Source organism: Nyctereutes procyonoides, unplaced genomic scaffold, assembly GCF_905146905.1.
Source record: "Nyctereutes procyonoides isolate TBG_1078 unplaced genomic scaffold, NYPRO_anot_genome, whole genome shotgun sequence".
Lineage (NCBI taxonomy): Eukaryota > Metazoa > Chordata > Mammalia > Carnivora > Canidae > Nyctereutes > Nyctereutes procyonoides.
In genome coordinates, this window is record NW_026575159.1 from 31,964,644 (window position 1) to 31,982,532 (window position 17,889).

At 66.5% G+C, this 17,889-nt stretch overlaps 1 protein-coding gene across 1 annotated transcript in view; it reads left to right on the top strand.

The window, feature by feature from the left end:
• The window catches only part of ADGRB1 (adhesion G protein-coupled receptor B1), a 73,763-nt gene extending 65,459 nt beyond the window's left edge, over nucleotides 1-8,304 (top strand). The window contains exons 26-31 of the mRNA XM_055314421.1: nucleotides 1,730-1,825; nucleotides 3,330-3,369; nucleotides 5,141-5,823; nucleotides 6,767-6,802; nucleotides 6,961-7,065; nucleotides 7,520-8,304. Of these exons, the coding sequence (XP_055170396.1) occupies nucleotides 1,730-1,825; nucleotides 3,330-3,369; nucleotides 5,141-5,823; nucleotides 6,767-6,802; nucleotides 6,961-7,065; nucleotides 7,520-7,720 (1,161 nt within the window). The 3' untranslated portion in view covers nucleotides 7,721-8,304. The remainder of the gene's footprint in view (nucleotides 1-1,729; nucleotides 1,826-3,329; nucleotides 3,370-5,140; nucleotides 5,824-6,766; nucleotides 6,803-6,960; nucleotides 7,066-7,519) is intronic.
• The last annotated feature ends 9,585 nt before the right edge of the window (nucleotides 8,305-17,889 follow it).

The window sequence follows — 17,889 nt, forward strand, 5'->3', positions numbered from 1 at the left end:
GGGCTTGGCTCGGCCTCACCTCTCTGCAAGGTGGGGCCGCGCCCACAGGCCAGGGAGGCCGGGAGGCAGGGAGCATGGCTCCCTGCTGAGCCTTCTTCTCCAGAACGCCCCCTGCACCCCTTGCTGGCTCAGACCTGGAGGCCGGCTCTGTCCCCCCGGGGCCTTCGGGCCCGAGAGCCACGGGACACTCCAGCAGCCCTGAGGACAGCGGAAACTCGCGTCCTGGGTCCTCGGGGCCCCGGGAGGGAGCAAGACAGGCCCTTCCCCCTGCCCCGCCTGCCCAGCAGCCACCGTGAAGGGGCTCCGTCTCGGGGGGCTGCAGTGTGGGCAAACGTGCATCTTGATGTGGACGGAAGAGGGGCCGTCGTGAGGCTGGACGGGACCAGGATGGCCGCGGAGGCTGAAGGGGCGGGAGCGGGTGGGCAGACGCATACAATGACCTCCCCTGCCCCTCGGAACCTCCTAGAAACAGGCTCACCTGGCCCGGAACCGGAGATGCCGGGGAAGAGGCTGGTCAGGGCCGCGGGCTAGGGGGCAGGGATGTCTGCAGCAGGGCCGCTCGGGGAGCCCCGGGAAGGTCTGGGGTGCCCCCCAGCCGTCGGCGACCCCGCAGGGCCCACGTATGGGGTCTGTGCTGGGGAGCCGCGCCACCAGGGGACTGTGGGGATGGGTCCTCCATCCTCGGGCCTCTGCAGGGAGTACTTTGGGGCTGCGCTGAGGAAGACAGGCGAGGGGGGGGGGCAGAGGCGATGCGGCCGCTGGCCAGTGCCGTGGACATGGAACATCCAGCAGGTGGGCTAGGAAGGTGGTGGTCGGGGTCTCCCAGGGGAGCAGAGGGGCAGGCTGGCCAGATGGGCTTCCTGGAGGAGGGGCCACGAGGCGCTCCGGGAGACTGCTCTTCCCGCTATGCGGTGGGCTGGATGGCAGCCCACATCCCCTGGGCACCGGGAGGGGCCTAGGTGTCCACCGGGCAGGTTGGCCGGGAGGGAGGCGCACCTGCGTGAGGAGGCCCAGGGCCTGCGTGGGCGTCAGTGGCCCCCGACCAGCTGTGCGGCTGCAGTGAGGGGCCCAGGGCCACAGGTCTGGGAGCCGGGAACGCCGGCGCACCCTCCTCCCCCCGGAGCCCTCCATGCTCTCACTGCCCCTGTGCTTTCACTTACCCTTTGTGCACGTCGTGGCCGTGAAGGGTCAGCTCCTTGAGGGCGGACGCTGCCCCCCTGCTGCCCTCCCCCACCCCATCCCACCCGGTGTCCAGGGCGGCCGGGGCTTTGCTCCTGGCTCCCACCAACCAGCTGCACCCCTGCACCCCTGCACCCCTCCGTCACAGGCCCTGTGCCGGCTGCTTGGTGGCCGCTGGCACAGAGCCACCGTCACTCCCGTCCTCGAGCCCATGACCATCAGGGCTGAGACCCCCTCGACGAGGGTGCCCTCACGTGCCATCCCCCCCCCCCCGGGTGCTGGGGGACTCCAGGGCCCTGTGCAGCCTGACGGCGGTCCTCACTGTCAAACTCCAGTCGGCAGGGCTGCAGCACGTTCCTGGGGGGTGGGAGCCCCCAGGATTCTGAACTTTCATGGCCACAGAGGCCATGGAGAGAACGTCGGAGGGGGCGGGAGGCTGGGCCCGGGCACGCAGGGCCCTCACAGGGACGCAGGGACACCACCCCGTGCTCGCCCCCACCATGACACACGCCGCCTGGGGCTGCTGTGCACCGCTCTCCTCTCTCCCCAGGTCCAGGACGCCGTGAAGTGCCGCGTGGTGGACCGCCAGGAGGAGGGCAACGGGGACTCGGGGGGCTCCTTCCAGAACGGCCATGCCCAGCTCATGGTAGGGCTCAGAGCTGCTCTAGGCTCCAGCAGCCCCTGGGGAAGAGCTGCGAGCCCAGTCTGAGGCTGGGGACACAGGCTCACCAAGGTGACATCCCAGCCTGGGCTCTGGGGGGCAGCACTCAGATGGCAGTAGTCTGGCTGGGCTGGCATCGGCGCGTCCCCGCTCCCAGGACCACAGTGCCCTCTGGCCAGCTGCCAGCCTCTGGGGGCCTTGGCTGCTGCCACCCCCCATCTCTGCACCCTCCGCACCCCCTCACCGCCCGGCAGCCTGGCCAGGATGGGACTTGGCCCCACTCAGCCTCCCTCCTCCGGGGCATCCACCACCCTCCACCCTGCCGTGGCCCTGTCCCCGGCCAGGTCCTCTTGGGCCTCCAGCATCACGCAGGCCGCTCAGCCCTGGGCACTGCATGCCCTCCCCGCCTGCTGCCCACCTCACAGGGGTCTGCTAAGATACCACCTCCAGGGAGCCCTCCCAGACCCCCGCCCCCACCATCAGGCCTCCCGTCCACGTCTGGGGAGCGCCCTGGGTGAATTCTCGGCACTGTCGCCCGCAGGCTGCCCCCTGGCGCGCAGTGAGCCTGACAGGCAGGAGGGGCTCCTCGGGGAGCCTAGTGGTTGTGAGCATCACTGGATCACAGGCAGGGCCTCGGCAGACGCTGGCTGGCAGACCTGGGGAGGCTACTTGGATCCTCAGGAGCTAGGGCAGGGGTCCCAGACTCCCAGGCGCTGCTCCTGGCCTGACCTCTGACCTCTGACGTCTGACCTCAGACTTTGAGTCTTCCCACCCGCCAACATCCACCAGTACAGACGGATGAAGCTTGAGATGAGGACCCAGCCCTCCCAGCCCGCGGGTTCCCCCGCCCACGGGCTTTCTGAGGGGGGGGCCGGCCTTGCCCATGTGCCCCCACCCACACGCCTGCCCCCGCTCCTAGGCTGGGACAGGGCAGGTGCTCTGGCAGGGACCTCAGCCACTGCTCGAGGGACGGCTGGCCTGGCACCGGGCATCCATGTCCAAACCCCGTACCGCCCCTCTGGCCTCCGTTTCCTTGTCCCCCAGGCCTTGGGGAGGACAGCAGGTGACGCCAGCAGGGGGCAGCCCGGGCAGCACGGGGCTCTGGCCTGAGACCCTGTGTGTGCCCTGCCCGGCTGAGGGGATGTGAGGGACAGAGCAGAGGGCTCCCTGTACTGGGGTCCTGGGGCCTGGGGCGGGGGAACTGGGCCGGGGGGCAGGATCGTGAGTGAGCAGCAGTGGGACCAGACTCCCGCCTCCCAGCTAACCCACAAACGCCTTGGAAGGAGCTCACGTGCACGCACACACACGACGAGAGCACAAGGGGTGGGGCCGCCGGCCAGGGTTCCCTTGAACGAAGGAACCCCTGGCCACCTGAGCTTGGCCCCCTGAGCCCTAGTAGCGTGCACGCACACACCCCTTCCAGGTCAGCCCCCGCCTGGCCCTGCCCGCCCCTCATGGGCCCTCACCCTGCCCCGCCTCTGTCTTGCAGACGGACTTCGAGAAGGATGTGGATCTGGCCTGTAGATCAGGTGAGCGCCTGCCAGGTGAGAGCGACAGGTGGCCCTGGCCTGGGTCCACTTGCTTGTTTTCCTTTTCTCTGTGTGTCTGTCCACTCATCTGTCCACGTCCTGCTGTGCCTGCCACGGCCCCGCACTGAGGAGGGGGCCTGCCCTCCCTGGGGCCCCGTGCTGTGTCGTCTGCGTGTCCTTGTCCCCAGCCCACCCGTGGAGCGCCGGGAAAGTGAGGGACGGCAGAGAGGGCAGGGGCAGAGCGGGGAGAACAGACTCTGAAACCTAGGCTGGCGCCGGGTTTCCTGGAAGCAGGTGGAGACGGGACCCAATTGCCTGATGACAGGAAGCCCATCGGGGGTCGTGGTTCCGTGAGCCTGTGCGTGAGGCAGTGCCAGGCGGTCTCCCAGAGCTGGGGAATCAGCTGGCCACGCTGCCCTGCATCCGTCAGATATTTGGGGAGCATCTTCTGTAGGGACAGCCCAGGTTGGGAGTGTCAGCTGCTGCCAGGTGGACCAGGAGGGCTTCCTGGAGGAGGGCACCTCTGGTTGGGCTGAATGGGAACCGGACAGGATGGTCTCCCATCTCCCATCTTGGTCTTACGCAGTCCAGACAGCTTCCTGAGGGGTGACCCCAAGACGCGAGAGCCTCTGGAGGCGGCAGCCCAGCCCCGTTCAGGCGGTATTGGGCAACTTCTTCCCTGTAATCTGGCCCAGCCGGGCCTGCGGCCTCTCAAGCAGCTAGTGGCTGGGGGCGGGGCGGGGGGGCGCTGAGGAGGAGGCCTCACAGGCAGGTGTTGTGGGGGCCGGGGGGGGCACACCAGCTGGGGGCCAGGGGCCTGAGGGCTCTGCATGGGGGGCCGAGAGTCTCCCCGTGGCTGGGTTTAGGCAGGGGAGGTGCACTACAGGGTCTTTGGGGCTTCCCGCTCTTGGGAGGATGGAGAGACCTCAGTGGGAGAGCCTGGGGAAGGGAAGGTGGGGGGTCCCCGGCTGGCCACCCAGAGTGGGGGCGGGCTGCAGACGTGGGCGCAGGAGGTCAGTGTCAGGAGGGTGGGGGGGTGAAGTCAGCCCGTAGCCGTCAGAGGAGGGACAGGGTGGGGGACTGGAGAGTGACCGCTCAGGGGTGTGCCCGTGGGGTGTGCGCTGGGGGGCGCGTGTGCTCGGGGGTGTATGCCATGGGGTGTGTGCCATGGGGCGTGTGCCCGCGGGGTGGCTGTGCTGGTGTTCGGGTGCTGGGCAAGGGTGTGGCTGGGTGCCCGTCCCCCCGGCGGTGAGGAGAGGGCTCGCGGTCACAGCAGGCGCCCGTGGAAGGCAATGAGGGGGGCGCAGCCGGGCCTGGCAGCTGTGCGCTCCCCACAGTCCAGTGAGGCCAAATTGACTGGTAGGAGTGAGGCGGGTGGTGGGCAAGCAGGGGCCCCTGCAACTGGACAGGGCGGGGCGCCAGGCGTCCAGGGCCCTGCGCCCCAGGGGCAGGCCATCCCGCCCACGGCAAGGAGCCGCGTCCTTGCACTTGCAGGGAGCATGGGCCGGCTCCAGGGCCAACAGGGCCCCCAGCTGCTGGGAAGGGCAGTGTGTGGGTGGCGGTCATTCGTCCTCTTATCTGCGGGGCAGACAGGAGCACCCCTTGTTCCAGCCTTGTTAGAAAAGGCAAAGGAAGCCCCGCCGCCGCAGCACCGAGCCCCACGCGGTGGGTGCCCGCTGTCTGGGGCCGGGGCGGTGGCCTGCCGGGGGCCCGATCGGGACTGGCCGGGTCCCGCCGAGGCCTCCCTAACCCCCTCGCCTTGCGCCCACAGTGCTGAACAAGGACATCGCGGCGTGCCGCACGGCCACCATCACGGGCACGCTCAAGCGGCCGTCGCTGCCCGAGGAGGAGAAGCTGAAGCTCGCCCACGCCAAGGCGCCCCCCACCAACTTCAACAGCCTGCCGGCCAACGTGTCCAAGCTGCGCCTGCACGGCTCGCCCCACTGCCCGGGCGGCCCCCTGCCTGACTTCCCCAACCACTCACTGACCCTCAAGAAAGACAGGGCACCCAAGTCCTCCTTTGCCGGCGACGGGGACATCTTCAAGAAGCTGGACTCGGAGCTGAGCCGGGCCCAGGAGAAGGCCCTGGACACCAGCTATGTAATCCTGCCGACGGCCACGGCCACGCTGCGGCCCAAGCCCCCAGAGGAGCCCAAGCACAGCATCCACATCGACCAGATGCCCCAGACCCGCCTCATCCACCTCAACATGGCACCTGACCCGGGCCTGCCTGCCCGCAGCCCGCCCACCCGCCAGCCCCCGGGCGGGGCACCCCCGGAGGCGCCCCCTGCCCAGCCCCCGCCTCCCCCACCGCCCCCGCCCCCGCCTCCCACCCTGGAGCCAGCGCCCCCCAGCCTGGCAGAGCCCGGGGAGCCTGCTGCCCACCCAGGGCCCAGCTCGGGGACCGGGACCAGGAATGAGAATGTCTCCACCTTGTCCGTGAGCTCCCTGGAGGTGAGGGCAGCCTGGGGTCCCCGGGGGGCAGGGGGCCCTGTTGGTTTGGGACGGCGTTGGCAAGTCCAGGCCTGGGAAGGCTGGGGGCGTCCTGGCTCCCCGCTGCAGGAACGAGTCCCCAACGAGAAGGAGGACCAGCCTCTGCTGGGGTAGCTGGCTACTGGCGGGGCCCCCCCAGGATGCTGCTCCCCACTCTGCCCCTGACCCTTCCGTGGCTGGGGGGTCAGGGTGGCAGGTCCATCCTTAGACCAACCTGAAGCCTAGAAGTGACCCCAAGCTCCACTCGGCCTGTGCCACACGGGGCTCAGAGATGGGATTGTGGGGAGCATTGCCTTGTGCCCTCAGGGACCCCCGTCCCTGGGCTATGCTCCCCCCGACCCGGATCCCTGTCTCTGTGGGTCCCCAGCCGTCCAACTCTCCTGGTCCCCGGGAGCACATCCCGGGCGGGCTAGGCCACATACCCTTGCCCAGCGCTGGCACAGCCTGGAGGCAGGAGGTGGCCCTGGGGACAGTCGGGCTCCCCCAAGCTGGGACAGAGGGTGAGGAAGCTTCTTCTGCAGGCTCCCCCGTCCCCCCAACCTGGACCTGGAATAGCCGAGCCCTAGGTTCTCATGGGGAATGGAGCCCCCCGTGACTGTCACCACTGCCCAGGGCCCCGGGCTCCTATTTCCGGCCCCCCTCCGGCCCACCCTGTCCCCCCGGAGCCTAAGGCCAGGGACCCACCATCTAGGGTAGAGGGTGGCCTGCAAGGGGCCTGGGCTCTGAGAGCAGAAGCTTCAGGGAGGCATGTCCCCAAGGGCTTGGCCGAGGCCCCAAGACTAGGCGTGGGGCGAGGTGGGGGTCCCTGGTGTCCCCCGCCCAGGCAAGGAGAGGCCTGGACCTGTGTGGCCCAGGAGGCTGTAGGGAGCCGCTTGCAAATGCACAGAAACCCTTCTCCCCACAGCGGCGGAAATCTCGGTACGCGGAACTGGACTTCGAGGTGGGTCCCGGTGTGCCCTCCCCGCAACAGCAGGGCCAGGGGTGCCGGGAGCCCCCTCCCCGGGGGGGGAAGGGTGGGGTTGGGGAGGAGGCCCCCCACCTGCGAGGCGGGGCAGCTTCCTTCCCGACTCAGGCTTCGCCGCCCCTCCCGCCCCGCAGAAAATCATGCACACGCGGAAGCGGCACCAGGACATGTTCCAGGACCTGAACCGCAAGCTGCAGCACTCGGAGAAGGACAAGGAGGCGCTAGGCCCAGACAGCAAGGTCTGGGGGGCGGGGCGGGCCTTCCTGGTGGGCGGGGGCTCAGGGGGAGTCCTTGGGGGGTCCTGTCCAGCCCTTCCGCCTCCCACCCTTGTGTGCATTCTCTCCTCCGACCTTTCCTGAAGGCCGGCCTGACGCTGACCCGGCCCACGCTAGACCCTGGAGGGGCCCAGCGGGAGGGGTAGGCTGTGCTCTGGCGCAGGTCAGGCTGTCTCCCAGGAAGGCGACAGCCAAGGGGGGGTGCGGGGCAGCGCCTTCACTGCAGGCCGTCCCCCCCTCCCCATGCCGACCCGCATCCGGGCCCCCTGCTCCCGCCTGGCCCTGGAGGTCTCCCTGCCCCCCCCCAGGCCCCTCCCTCTCTGTTCTGATCCTCCTCTGCATTGTCTCCCCGCTCCCCGCCTGATTTTGCTCTGTGGCCTCCCTCGCGGCCTCCCTCCGTCCCCTGCCCACCGGCCAGCAGCCAGAAAAGCAGCAGACGCCCAACAAGCGGCCGTGGGAGAGCCTCCGGAAAGCCCACGGGACGCCTGCGTGGGTGAAGAAGGAACTGGAGCCGCTACCACCGTCCCCACTGGAGCTGCGGAGCGTGGAGTGGGAGAAGTCGGGCGCCACGATCCCGCTGGTGGGCCAGGACATCATCGACCTCCAGACTGAGGTCTGAGCAGGTGGGCGGCGGCCACGCACCGGGCCACGAGGAGGGATGCTGCTCTGCCCGCCCCCGCCACAGGACGGGCACAGACATGCTCTCGGGCTGCGGGCCAGGCCCGCATCCTGGCCTCAGGGCGCTCGGATGGCGGCCGGGCGGAGGCCCGCAGTGCTGGGACCAGAGCCAGACGGGACAGGAGGCACCGGCAGCCCGGGTGGGCCCAGGGCTCCAGAGGCCCGAGGGTGCCGCGGACTCTGCCCTCCCCGAGCGCAGCGCCGGCGGACGGGCGGGCGGACAGTGGCCGGGCCAGGGGCGGCCAGCACCCCCGGGATGCCTGCCCGAGCTGCCGCAGCAGAGGACCAGCCTGCTTGGCCCAGCTGGCCTGGCACCATTTTTTAGACACCCCAACCCCCTGGGAAGCAGCCAGCGCCCCCCCTTCCAGGGCCCGGGGCCCCTCCCCAGACCCAGGTGGAGAGCACAGCCCTCTCTTCCACCTGCGCCGACCCCAGGGGCAGGACTAGAAGCCCACTCCAGGAAGAAGCAGGGGTGGGGAATCTATTTTTTCTCTCCTTTTCTTTTCTTCAATAAAAAGAATTAAAAACCCAGGTCTTGTCTGTGCGTCCTTCCTCTGTGCGCCTCCCGCAGGCCCCGGCCCCGGCCGGCTGGGGTGGCTTGAGCTGAGCAGTCCTTCTCCCAGGGTCGGCGGGGCTGGGGAAGCCTGGTGGGCGCCCGGGCTGCACCCCGCCTCGCCCTCTCTGGGGTCGGGAGCCCCGTCGTGTGGGCCTGGGCCCCGGGCCCCGCGGTCCTGTGGCCCTAGGGTGCTGTGGGGGCTCCAAAGGGGACCCCGGTCTCCCTCGCTCCCCCGCCACAGGCCCACGGGGTTGGCATGCGACTTGTCCGTGCCCTGAGCTGTTGCTGGAAGAGCAGTCTGGGCCAGAGGGAGGGAAGGGCCTCCTTCCAGCTGGCCTTGGTGTACCCAGGACCCCACCAGGACCCCACCAGGACCCCGCCAGGAGCCCACCAGGACCCCCACCCTCTGCATCACGCTCGTCCCGTTGGCCCCAGGGCAGGTGTGAGGGGCAGACATGGACACGCCCAGAGCCATGCGCCCCTCTCCACCCTGCCCTGCCTCCCCCACTTCCCGCCGGGGCCCCTGGCCCACAGCTCGCCCGGTTTCTGAGATGCGCCCCCCACCGCCCACTGGTGAGCGGAAATGCAGGGTCCTGCCTCTCCTCTGCATTGCCAGCAGGGGGCAGCCTGAGCCCGCACGGGAGCCCGGGCGCTGCCAGGGGGCGAGGCGGTGAGCCAGGCTCCTCCCCAGCAGGTGGGATGCCAGAGGTCCAGGCCGAGGAGGGTGTGCAGGTGGGCTGTTTGCACGCCCTGGTGCCCGGAGGTTACGGCCCCTCCCTCCCTCCCACGCCCTTCAAGATGGAGACAAATGCCAAGATCACTGAAAAGGGGGGGGCTGCCCGCACGGGTTCCCGGCCCACCACTGGTCCCCAACGCCTGGGGATTGGAGAGGGGCCCCTGGTGAGCAGGCTTGGGTGCGGGACGTGGGGTGGACAGCAGGGGGGCAACGGCCTGCGGGGACCCCGGAGCCCACCTCGCAGCCGTGGGCCTGGACACTTCTAAAGCCCACTTTCCTGGGTGAGATTTGGGAGCAGCTGAGGCTCATTCAAGCCTCGACTCCAAGCCTGGCCCTCAGGAGGTGCCGGCCCCTCATTCCCCAGAGATGAGGAAGGAGGCTGGAAGGCCCCTGGGAACGGGGTGCAGGTGCAGAAAGTCCTGAGCCCCCTCCCCCAGTCCCTCCCCTCCTTGCACAGGGCTCACCACTGCCCTTGTGGAGTGACCCGGGCAGGATCTGGTCAGTGACCTGACCCCCTGCTCACATCTGCAACAAAAAAAACCCTGAAAGGAACCCAAAAACCAAGGTGGACCCAAGCCACCTGCTGCCGCAGGGACGGTGGGGTCGGGGTTGGCGGTGGGGATCAGAGTCAGCCGCCAGCAGGCTCCGGCTCCACTCTACCCTCGGTCCCTCGGTCCCTCAGAGAGGGCTGCTGTGTCTTTCCAGGAGAGGCCGCGCCCTCTGTGCCCCCGGGGCCCCTCCTTCACAGCACCCAATGCCCCCTGCACAGTGACTCCTCCCGCCCGCCCTGAGTGCAGGAACCTGCCAGGGAGGTTCCCCCGATTCGGCCTAGCGTGGGTCAGCGTGCACCCCCCTGCTGCGGAGCCCTGTGCGGGCAGGGCTTCGGGCCGGCGGCCAGCAGGTGTTGGGAGCTGCTCTCGGGGTGCCCACCCACCCGTTCATCCTGCTGTTCACACTACGGCACTCTGGGCACTGGACCTGGTCCTGATGAAGAAACGGAGACTCGGGGGCCTGAGTGATGCTGCGGGGGGCGGGCATCCCGGGTGGTGAGCCCCACTCCCAGGCCCTAATCCCTGGCACGCCCCTCAGGGCAGCCTGGGCCTCCCCCTGCTGTTCCCTCCACCAGCCACTCCTTTCCTTGGACCTCTGTGTCCTTGTCGCCCCTGCATGTGCCATCCTCCTGGGCCACCCTCCCCTGCCGCCCACGGTACCACCGTGCCCTAAGGATGGGGCGACCGTGCGGCGGTCACCGCGGCGACAGGAGTGCATGCAGCCAAAGCTGTGAGGAGGGTTTCATGGCTGGGAGCCGGGGCTCGGGGCTCGGGGCTCGGGGTGCTGATGGAGGGGGGCGATGTCGGTGCTGGCGGCGGGGCTCCGGGAGGCCAAGGGGGACGTCACCAGGCCCTGTCCCCATGCCCACCGAGGAAGGGAGGAGCACCTGGAGGGCGGATGGACAGGGGTGGAAAGGAGGGCGCGAGGACGAAGTCTGGCCCCAGTTCCCCGGGGGCAAGGCCAGGAGGGGGGGCAGCCAGCGGTCCCTGCACCCCTGTGCGGAGGCAGGCGGGCACCCTTCCTGGAAAAGCCTTCGCCACCACCTCTCAGGAAGCCCCTCTTCCCGACCAGCCTCCGGCTGCCGCAGCGTGGGCGGCTCCCGGCCCAGCAGCAGATGGTCCTCGGCCTTCCCTCCCCCACCCCCGCACCCGGTGGGGCCACGTCGCAGCGTCCTCTGCCTCTCCTGGCCTCATTCGGGACGAAGGACCCGTCACCTCTCAGGCCCCACATCCCACGGGGCGCCCATCTCCACAGAGAAGCCAATACACAGGTGCCTCGTGTTCTGGGACTTGTTCTAGAACCTTCCACCAGCTGAGAGGGCCCTTGCTGCCCTGCTGCTCCACCCCCAGCTCCCTGGGTCCCCCTGCTGACCCTGGAGCCATGTCTGGGGACAGAGGCACCTGTTTGGCTGCCCTGAGGTGACCAGGCGGCCGGGATCCCACAGACGGAGCTGGGAGGCCGCCAGCCAGCCTGCTGGCCACTCCACAGTCCTGGGAGCTTAGCGGGCTGCCGGCTCCAAAGCTGTGAAACCCGGGGTCCTGGCTCCTCTAGGGGTCTGAGCTCCTCACCCTGAGGCATCTTCACCCCCAGGCCGGGGGAGCGCCGGGCCGCACCGGCCTCCCCCTGCGTTATGGCTCCGCCACCTGCTGCAGTGGCCAAGGGAGCTCTCAGCCCCGTTGGGGAGTTGGGGTCTCCCCCTCCGTGTGCCTCTCCCTGCACCGGGGGCCCCGCGGACTGGCCGGGCTGCTCCAAGCCCACAGAGGGGCCCACAGTGGGGCTGGCTTGGGGAAGGAGGCCTCGGCCAGGGCCGGCCCCGCCCCCTGGGCCTCGGTTTCTCCCCTGGCACTGCGGCGGCAGGACAGGGTGACCGACATCCCTCCAGGGCCAGCAGTCTGGGGCCCTGCCGCCTCTTGAGGCGTGGGGAGCCGCGGGCTCCCCAAGTATTTTTCAGGATCTAAAAATAAGCCCGAGGGGAAGGTGTCTCTGAATAGCTCAAGAATGTGCCAGTCACTGCCCCACTCGGAACTGCCTCCAAATAAGGCTCTAGCTGAGCCGGAAGCCGAGACAGTCACTGCTCGAGTCAGCCTCCCAGCTGCGCAGCTCCAGAACCTTCCCTCCCACCCAGCCAGCCCTCACCCGCCCCAAGGGTCTCCCCCACCGCCCTGAGCCGCCAGGTCCTGGGGGCCCCTGGGGACAAAGAGTAAAGAAGTCACAGTCACGGACTCTGCGACTTACTCTTCTACAAACTTCCATTTACGCATCTGGGATCTTAGGACCATGCAGTTCAGACCCCTCCCCCCAAACCTCAGAAGACGGGAGAGCAGGGCCCCCCCCCAGGAAGGGAGGGTGGGCTTTCAGGCACCCCTGGGCGTCCTGGGGAGCGGGGGCAGCCTGGCACCTGCTCAGACCAGCCGCAGGGCGCAGGCGTCCCCAGCTGTCCCAGGAAGGCAGAGGCGGTGTTGCTGGACGCGGTATGGCTCTCTGGGAACACCATCTGGACCCTGCCCAGGAAGGGGAGTCAGGAGGAGGCAGGGCGCCGCACCCCACCGGCCGCACCCCCGTCTCCGTTGCCAGGAGGCCCTTGGGGGTCAGGGCTCCGGAAGGTGCCGTGGCCTGTGACCTCTGGGGGCCTGGCGTTCTGGCTGTGCCCACCTCTCCTCCCCCCAGACCCTTCCCAGCTCAGGGGGCCCCGACCCACAGAGGGGAGGCAGCTCACAGACTCCACCCCAGTCCCTCCAAAAGGCACCCCTTCAGCTCCCAGGCGGATGGGATGGGCTTGGGGGCAGCAGGTGGCAGGACAGGAAAGAGGAGGGGTGGAGTCGTGGTGGAGGGAGGACGCTCCCCCGGAGGGGACGAGGGGACATGGCCTGGGGATGGTGCCCGAGAGCCAGAGCAGAGACGGGACCCAGGGACCCTGCTCCCTGGAGGAGGGGGACCAGGCTGAGCCCCGAGGCTGGTGGGGTGGCAGGTGGGCACCCAGGGGGCTGCAGGGGCCCACCTGCCCTGGAGAGGGAGGCTGTGCTCTCAGGCCCCACCCGGGGGCCTCCGGGGTCACCCTGGGGCCCGACAGGTCACCAGGACGGAGGCGTGGCTGGGTCACACGGCTGGTCCCGGCCCTGACCCCCGTCAATCCCCGCAGCCCCCGCCCGTGGCTGCTGGACATCCCTGGCTTTGCCCCACCCTCGGCTCTGAGTCTCTCTAGAGTCACCATGTGTCCTGCGTCAAGGGTTGGTGTTGGGGTCCAGTCCCCCTCAGACAGGGGCCACCCCAAACCCTGGCGTGCGCATGGGATCTACTCCCCCGGCAGCTGAGGGGGTCCCGGGAAAGGATCCCCACCAGACCGTGCTGGGAGGGTGTGCAGAGCACCCCGCATGCCCCAGGATGTGCCAAGGCGGTGGGGCGGCTGGCGGACCGGGGGAGGACAGTGCAGGGGGCGGAGCAGGCGGGACAGGGAGTGGGGACAAGGCACGCTAGGCTGTGGTCCAGGCTCAGGGTGCAGATGCCGGGGGCAATGAGCCGCCAGGCTCCCAGAGACAGTCGGAGTGGGGGGGCTTCTGGGTGGGGGTGACACAGCAGGCGGAGCTCAGTGGGGATAGGGCGTCACAGAGTGACCAGCCAGGCGCTGGCCCTGAAGGCAGAGGTGGGTGATGGGGGGCATCCTAACAGCCTGCAGGCCCCCCGGGAGGATGTGTGAGTGCCGGCCCCCCTCCCAGATGGGGAGACTGAGACACGCAGACGGGGTGACTTGCCCAGGGTAGCAGAGGCGCTGCGGCTGCTGCGGGGTCTGCAGGAATGGAGTACTGGCGGGGACAAGAGTCGTGTCCCCCATGGGACTGGAAGCAAAGCGCGGAGTGAGACCCAGGTCGACAGATTCGTTACCACGGCCTTGGCTGGTTTTGTTTTTAAAGATTGTGTGTATTTATTCGTGTGAGACGCAGAGAGATGCAGAGACACAGGCAGAGGGAGAAGCAGGCTCCACGCGGGGAGCCCGACGCTGGACTCGATCCTGGGACCCCGGGGTCATGCCCTGGGCTGAAGGCAGACGCTCAACCACTGAGCCACCCGGGCGTCCAGCTGGTTTAAAGTGCCAGTGGGGGCAGCCTGGGTGACCCAGTGATTTAATGCCACCTTCAGCCCAGGGCGTGATCTGGGGTCCCGGGATCATCGAGTCCTGCGTCGGGCTCCCTGCGTGGAGCTTGCTTCTCCCTCTGCCTGTGGCTCTGCCTCTCTCTGTGTCTCTTGTGAATAAAGATATAAAATCTTTTAAAAAATAATAAAAAATGAAGTGCCAGCGGGAGGTGGAGTTTGCAAGCATGACAGGCCCTGACGCGGACTTGGGCACAAGGAGGGCGACGCCCGCTTCTTCGCTTCTCTCTGCACCCATCTACCTCTCCCTCCCCTGGGACAGACCAGATGCCGGCTCTCCCCTGATCCCCGCTCTCCCCTGCGGGGGTCCAGTGTCTTCGCCCACACCCGCCTCCAGCGCCCCTCCCTGCAGGCCCCTCAGATCAGGGATGCCCCCTCCCCGCCGCCACCACCTCACCCCCAGCTAGCGCCCCGCTTCCCCACACTCACATGCAGGCTTTGCACTTCTTCACTCGCTTCTCCTAGGGCGTTGCCTACTGTGAGGGCAGCACCTCTACTACACTTTCAAATGTGTCGGAGAGAAATTGCTCAGAATATTCTCTTATCACCCTTTGGGCTTCTGATGGGTCTGCAGCTGGGTCCCCTCTTGACCCTGCGCCCCGGGGCGGGGGGCCTCCTCCTGCAGGACCCTCACCCGCCCCCGGGGCTGTGTGGGCCCCTCCAGCGGCTCCCTCTCTCTGCTCCCGCTCTCGTCCTTGTCATCTCCTCCCTTCGTCTTCCGGTTTATTAGGAACAAAAATGATTCCCCAAGCGGGTGCTAGGACAGTAACCTTTGGCTTTCAGAATCTAATATAGGTCTTCGGGCTACAAATTCCCCTCAAAGCGTTGCTTCAGAACAGCCCCCAACTTTCCGTACGTGTCATTTCCATCATCATTCAGCTTCAAAGGCATTTATTTATTTATTTACTTTCTTAGGAAGGGGGGGCATGAGTGGGGGGAGGGACAGAGGGAGAGAGAACCCTCAGCAGGCCCCATGCGGCTCCACCTCACCACCCAGACACCACGGACCCGAGCCAAGATCCAGAGTCAGGTGCTGAGCCGGCCGAGCCACCCCGGCACCCTGAACACCTTTGCAAATAACACGAGGACTCAGATCATTTTAATCCTTCTCTCTGGACTTACGGGCCTATTACTTCAGCTCTGTGTTTTTGAGCTTCATAAATTAGACGTTATTTTTTTAAGAATTACTTATGCGTTGAGCAGTTACCTTGCTCACCATTTGGTGGGGTTCTTTTTTTTTTTTAATTTATTTATTCATAGAGACACAGCTAGAGAGAGAGGCAGAGACACAGGCAGAGGGAGAAACAGGCACCACGCAGGGAGCCGACGTGGGACTTGATCCCCGGACTCCAGGATCACGCCCTAGGCTGCAGGCGGCGCTAAACCGCTGCGCCACAGGGGCTGCCCTTTTTTTTTTTTTTAATTTGGTGGGGTTCTGACCCAAATCCGGGTCGTGGGAGTTGGGGTGGGGGCCCCTCCTCCAGGCAGGGCTCGGGACGCTGCAGGATGCCCTGCGACCCAGCTCAACTCTCACAGGGCATCTGAGCGGAGGCAGCATTCGATCTGCAGGTTGAGGGCTCCGTCCCAAGGATGCCCCCACTTCAGGGGCCACCTGCAGGTCCACCTTGTCACCTGCGCTTCCCACCAACCACCCAGCTGCAGGTCAGGAGTTCCTGTGCCCCCCCGCGGGGTTGGCTCATTTGCTAGAGCAGCTCACAGAACTCCTTAGGGTCCCAGGAGGATCTAACGCAGGAGCAGCCGATGGAAGAGGCGCGCGGGGTGCCGTGCGGGGAAGGGGTGCGGGCTTCACTGTGTCCCCCAGCACCCAGCGGGGCTCACCAACCGGTCGAGGACTGAGGGGATTCCTGGGCTCCCCAAGGCAGGGCTGGAGCAGCTCCAACCCTCCAATCCCAGGGCGGGCTCCCCAGGCTCCAGCAGGGAGGGGGGGCACCCAAAAGTCATCTATTAACACCACAAAGGACGCCTTTCTGGGTTTCCTCATTTAAATTCCAAGGTTTGAGGAGCTCGTCCACAGGGACTAGAAACCACAACCTCACACAGTCCGTCTTCTGGGGTGCATTCCCTCAAGGGCCTGGTATGAGCGGAGTGGGAGACGAGCAGCCCCTGCTCAGCCCCCCACCCTGGCCCCTGGCCCCCGCCCCACCCCACGGCCCCCAGACTCGGGCCCCGCCCTGCCCCCACCCCTTGGTCCCCAGACCTCTGGCCCTGGCCCCCCACCCCCACCCCCACCCCACAACCCCCAGACCCCTCTCCCAGCCCCCACCCCACAGTCCTCAGACCCCACAGCATCATCCACAGGTCCCCCCTCCCCCCCTGCTCCATCCCTCTGCCCCACCCCCCATGGTCCCGGCCCACCCCTAGCCCCCCAGTCTCACACACCCTGGCCCGCAGTCCCAATCCCTAGTTTATTTCTCCCCTTTTGCACCCATAACCCTCCCACCAGCCCACAAACGACTACTCTAATTTAGCTAATGTGTCCTTTTTGTTTGTAAGTGCTTTCGGGGGAAAAAAAGCTTTTTTTTTTTAACTTTTTAAAATAATTTGAGGCATATGGAAGAGTTGCAAAAATAGTACAGAGGTTCTGTATGCCCTTCACGAGCTTCCTCTAACGTGAACATCTTATCAAAGCGTAGAGATTTTTAAATGTATTGAAATTAGATTATATAGCTCATTCTGTTTTTAATTTTTTCCCTCTAAGCACGTTAAAAAAAAAAGATTCGTCTGGGTTGCTATGTGTCTGATCTGTTATTTTTTTAAAGGTTTTATTGATTTCCTAGAGACACAGGCTCCCTGCGGGGAGCCCGATGTGGAACTCGACCCCAGGACCCTGGGGTCACGCCTTGAGCCAAAGGCAGACGCTCAACCACTGAGCCACCCAGGTGTCCCTGTTATTTTTCTTTTTTTAATTTTTCTTCACATGACTTATTTCAATTTAAAAAATACTGCTGGGGTTGAGTTTTGCCAACCGCACGCGCGTACCTGCAGAGTCCCGACCGCGAAGGAGGGGTGGGGTGGCCAGGGCGTCATTGGCTCTGCAGCTGCCCGGGTGCAGGGCCCAGTCCTCTGCGGCCTGCGGGGCCTTCTCCCCCTGCACCACTCTCCCGCGCCCCAAGATTTGGCAAAGCGCAGCTTCTTAACCTGAAAGAAGTCAACCCTAAAGATTGTGCCTTCAGTGCTAAACCTCCAAATTCGCCGTCCCCCTGCCGTCCCGACACCAGCGACTGTCTCCTGTGTGACCTTCCAGATGTTTCCTAGTTCTGCGTTTTGCCTTCAGCTTGAGGACCCACTGGGATTGGCGCCTGTGACTGCTGAGGCCCCGCCTGGATTCCCCTTTTCCTCTTTGAAGGGGGGGCGGCGGGGGGGGCGGCGGGGGCGGCTTGGGGTCTGGCCACCTCCCCACGAGAGGAGGACGGGCTCCCCCTGACGAAGATTGGCTGCTGTGACCTGGCAGGTGCGTCTGGGCCCCCTGCTCTGTTCTCCTGACCCATCGGTGCCCTTTTCCACCAACACCTCACTGTCTCGACACTGTCCCTTTTCTGTTCCCGATTTCTCTACTGAGAGGTTCTGGTTTTCCGCCATCGCACCGCGTCTTGGGGTCACAGGCGTTGGCTCACTGTCTGAGGATTGAGACGGGTGTGCATCCTCCCATCCCTGTGTCCTCGCCCCACGGGATGTCCGTGTTCCTTCGAGGATCAAACCAGTCTGGCCTGAGTCCTGGACGCGTGGACACCTGGCTGCGAGACTGGGTCCTGCTGATGCTCTGCGGAGAATCTTGGCGGGGGGCCTGTCTTCGCAGGGGTCAGGCCGGGTTCATGCTGCCCGTCCCACCTTCTGTGAGCTGTGGTCCTAACATTCGCTCCGTCTGAAAATCCTTGCCCCATGGGGCGCCTGGGGGGCTCAGCGGTTGAGCGTCTGCCTTGGGCCCACGGCGTGACCCCGGGGTCCTGGGATCAAGTCCCGCATTGGGCTCCCTGCATGGAGCCTGCTCCTCCCTCTGCCTGCGTCTCTGCCCCTCTCTCCGTGTCTCTCATGAATAAATAAAATCTTTTAAAAAAAGAAAGGAAATCTTTGTCCAAGCTATTGGGCTCTGTCTCACGTG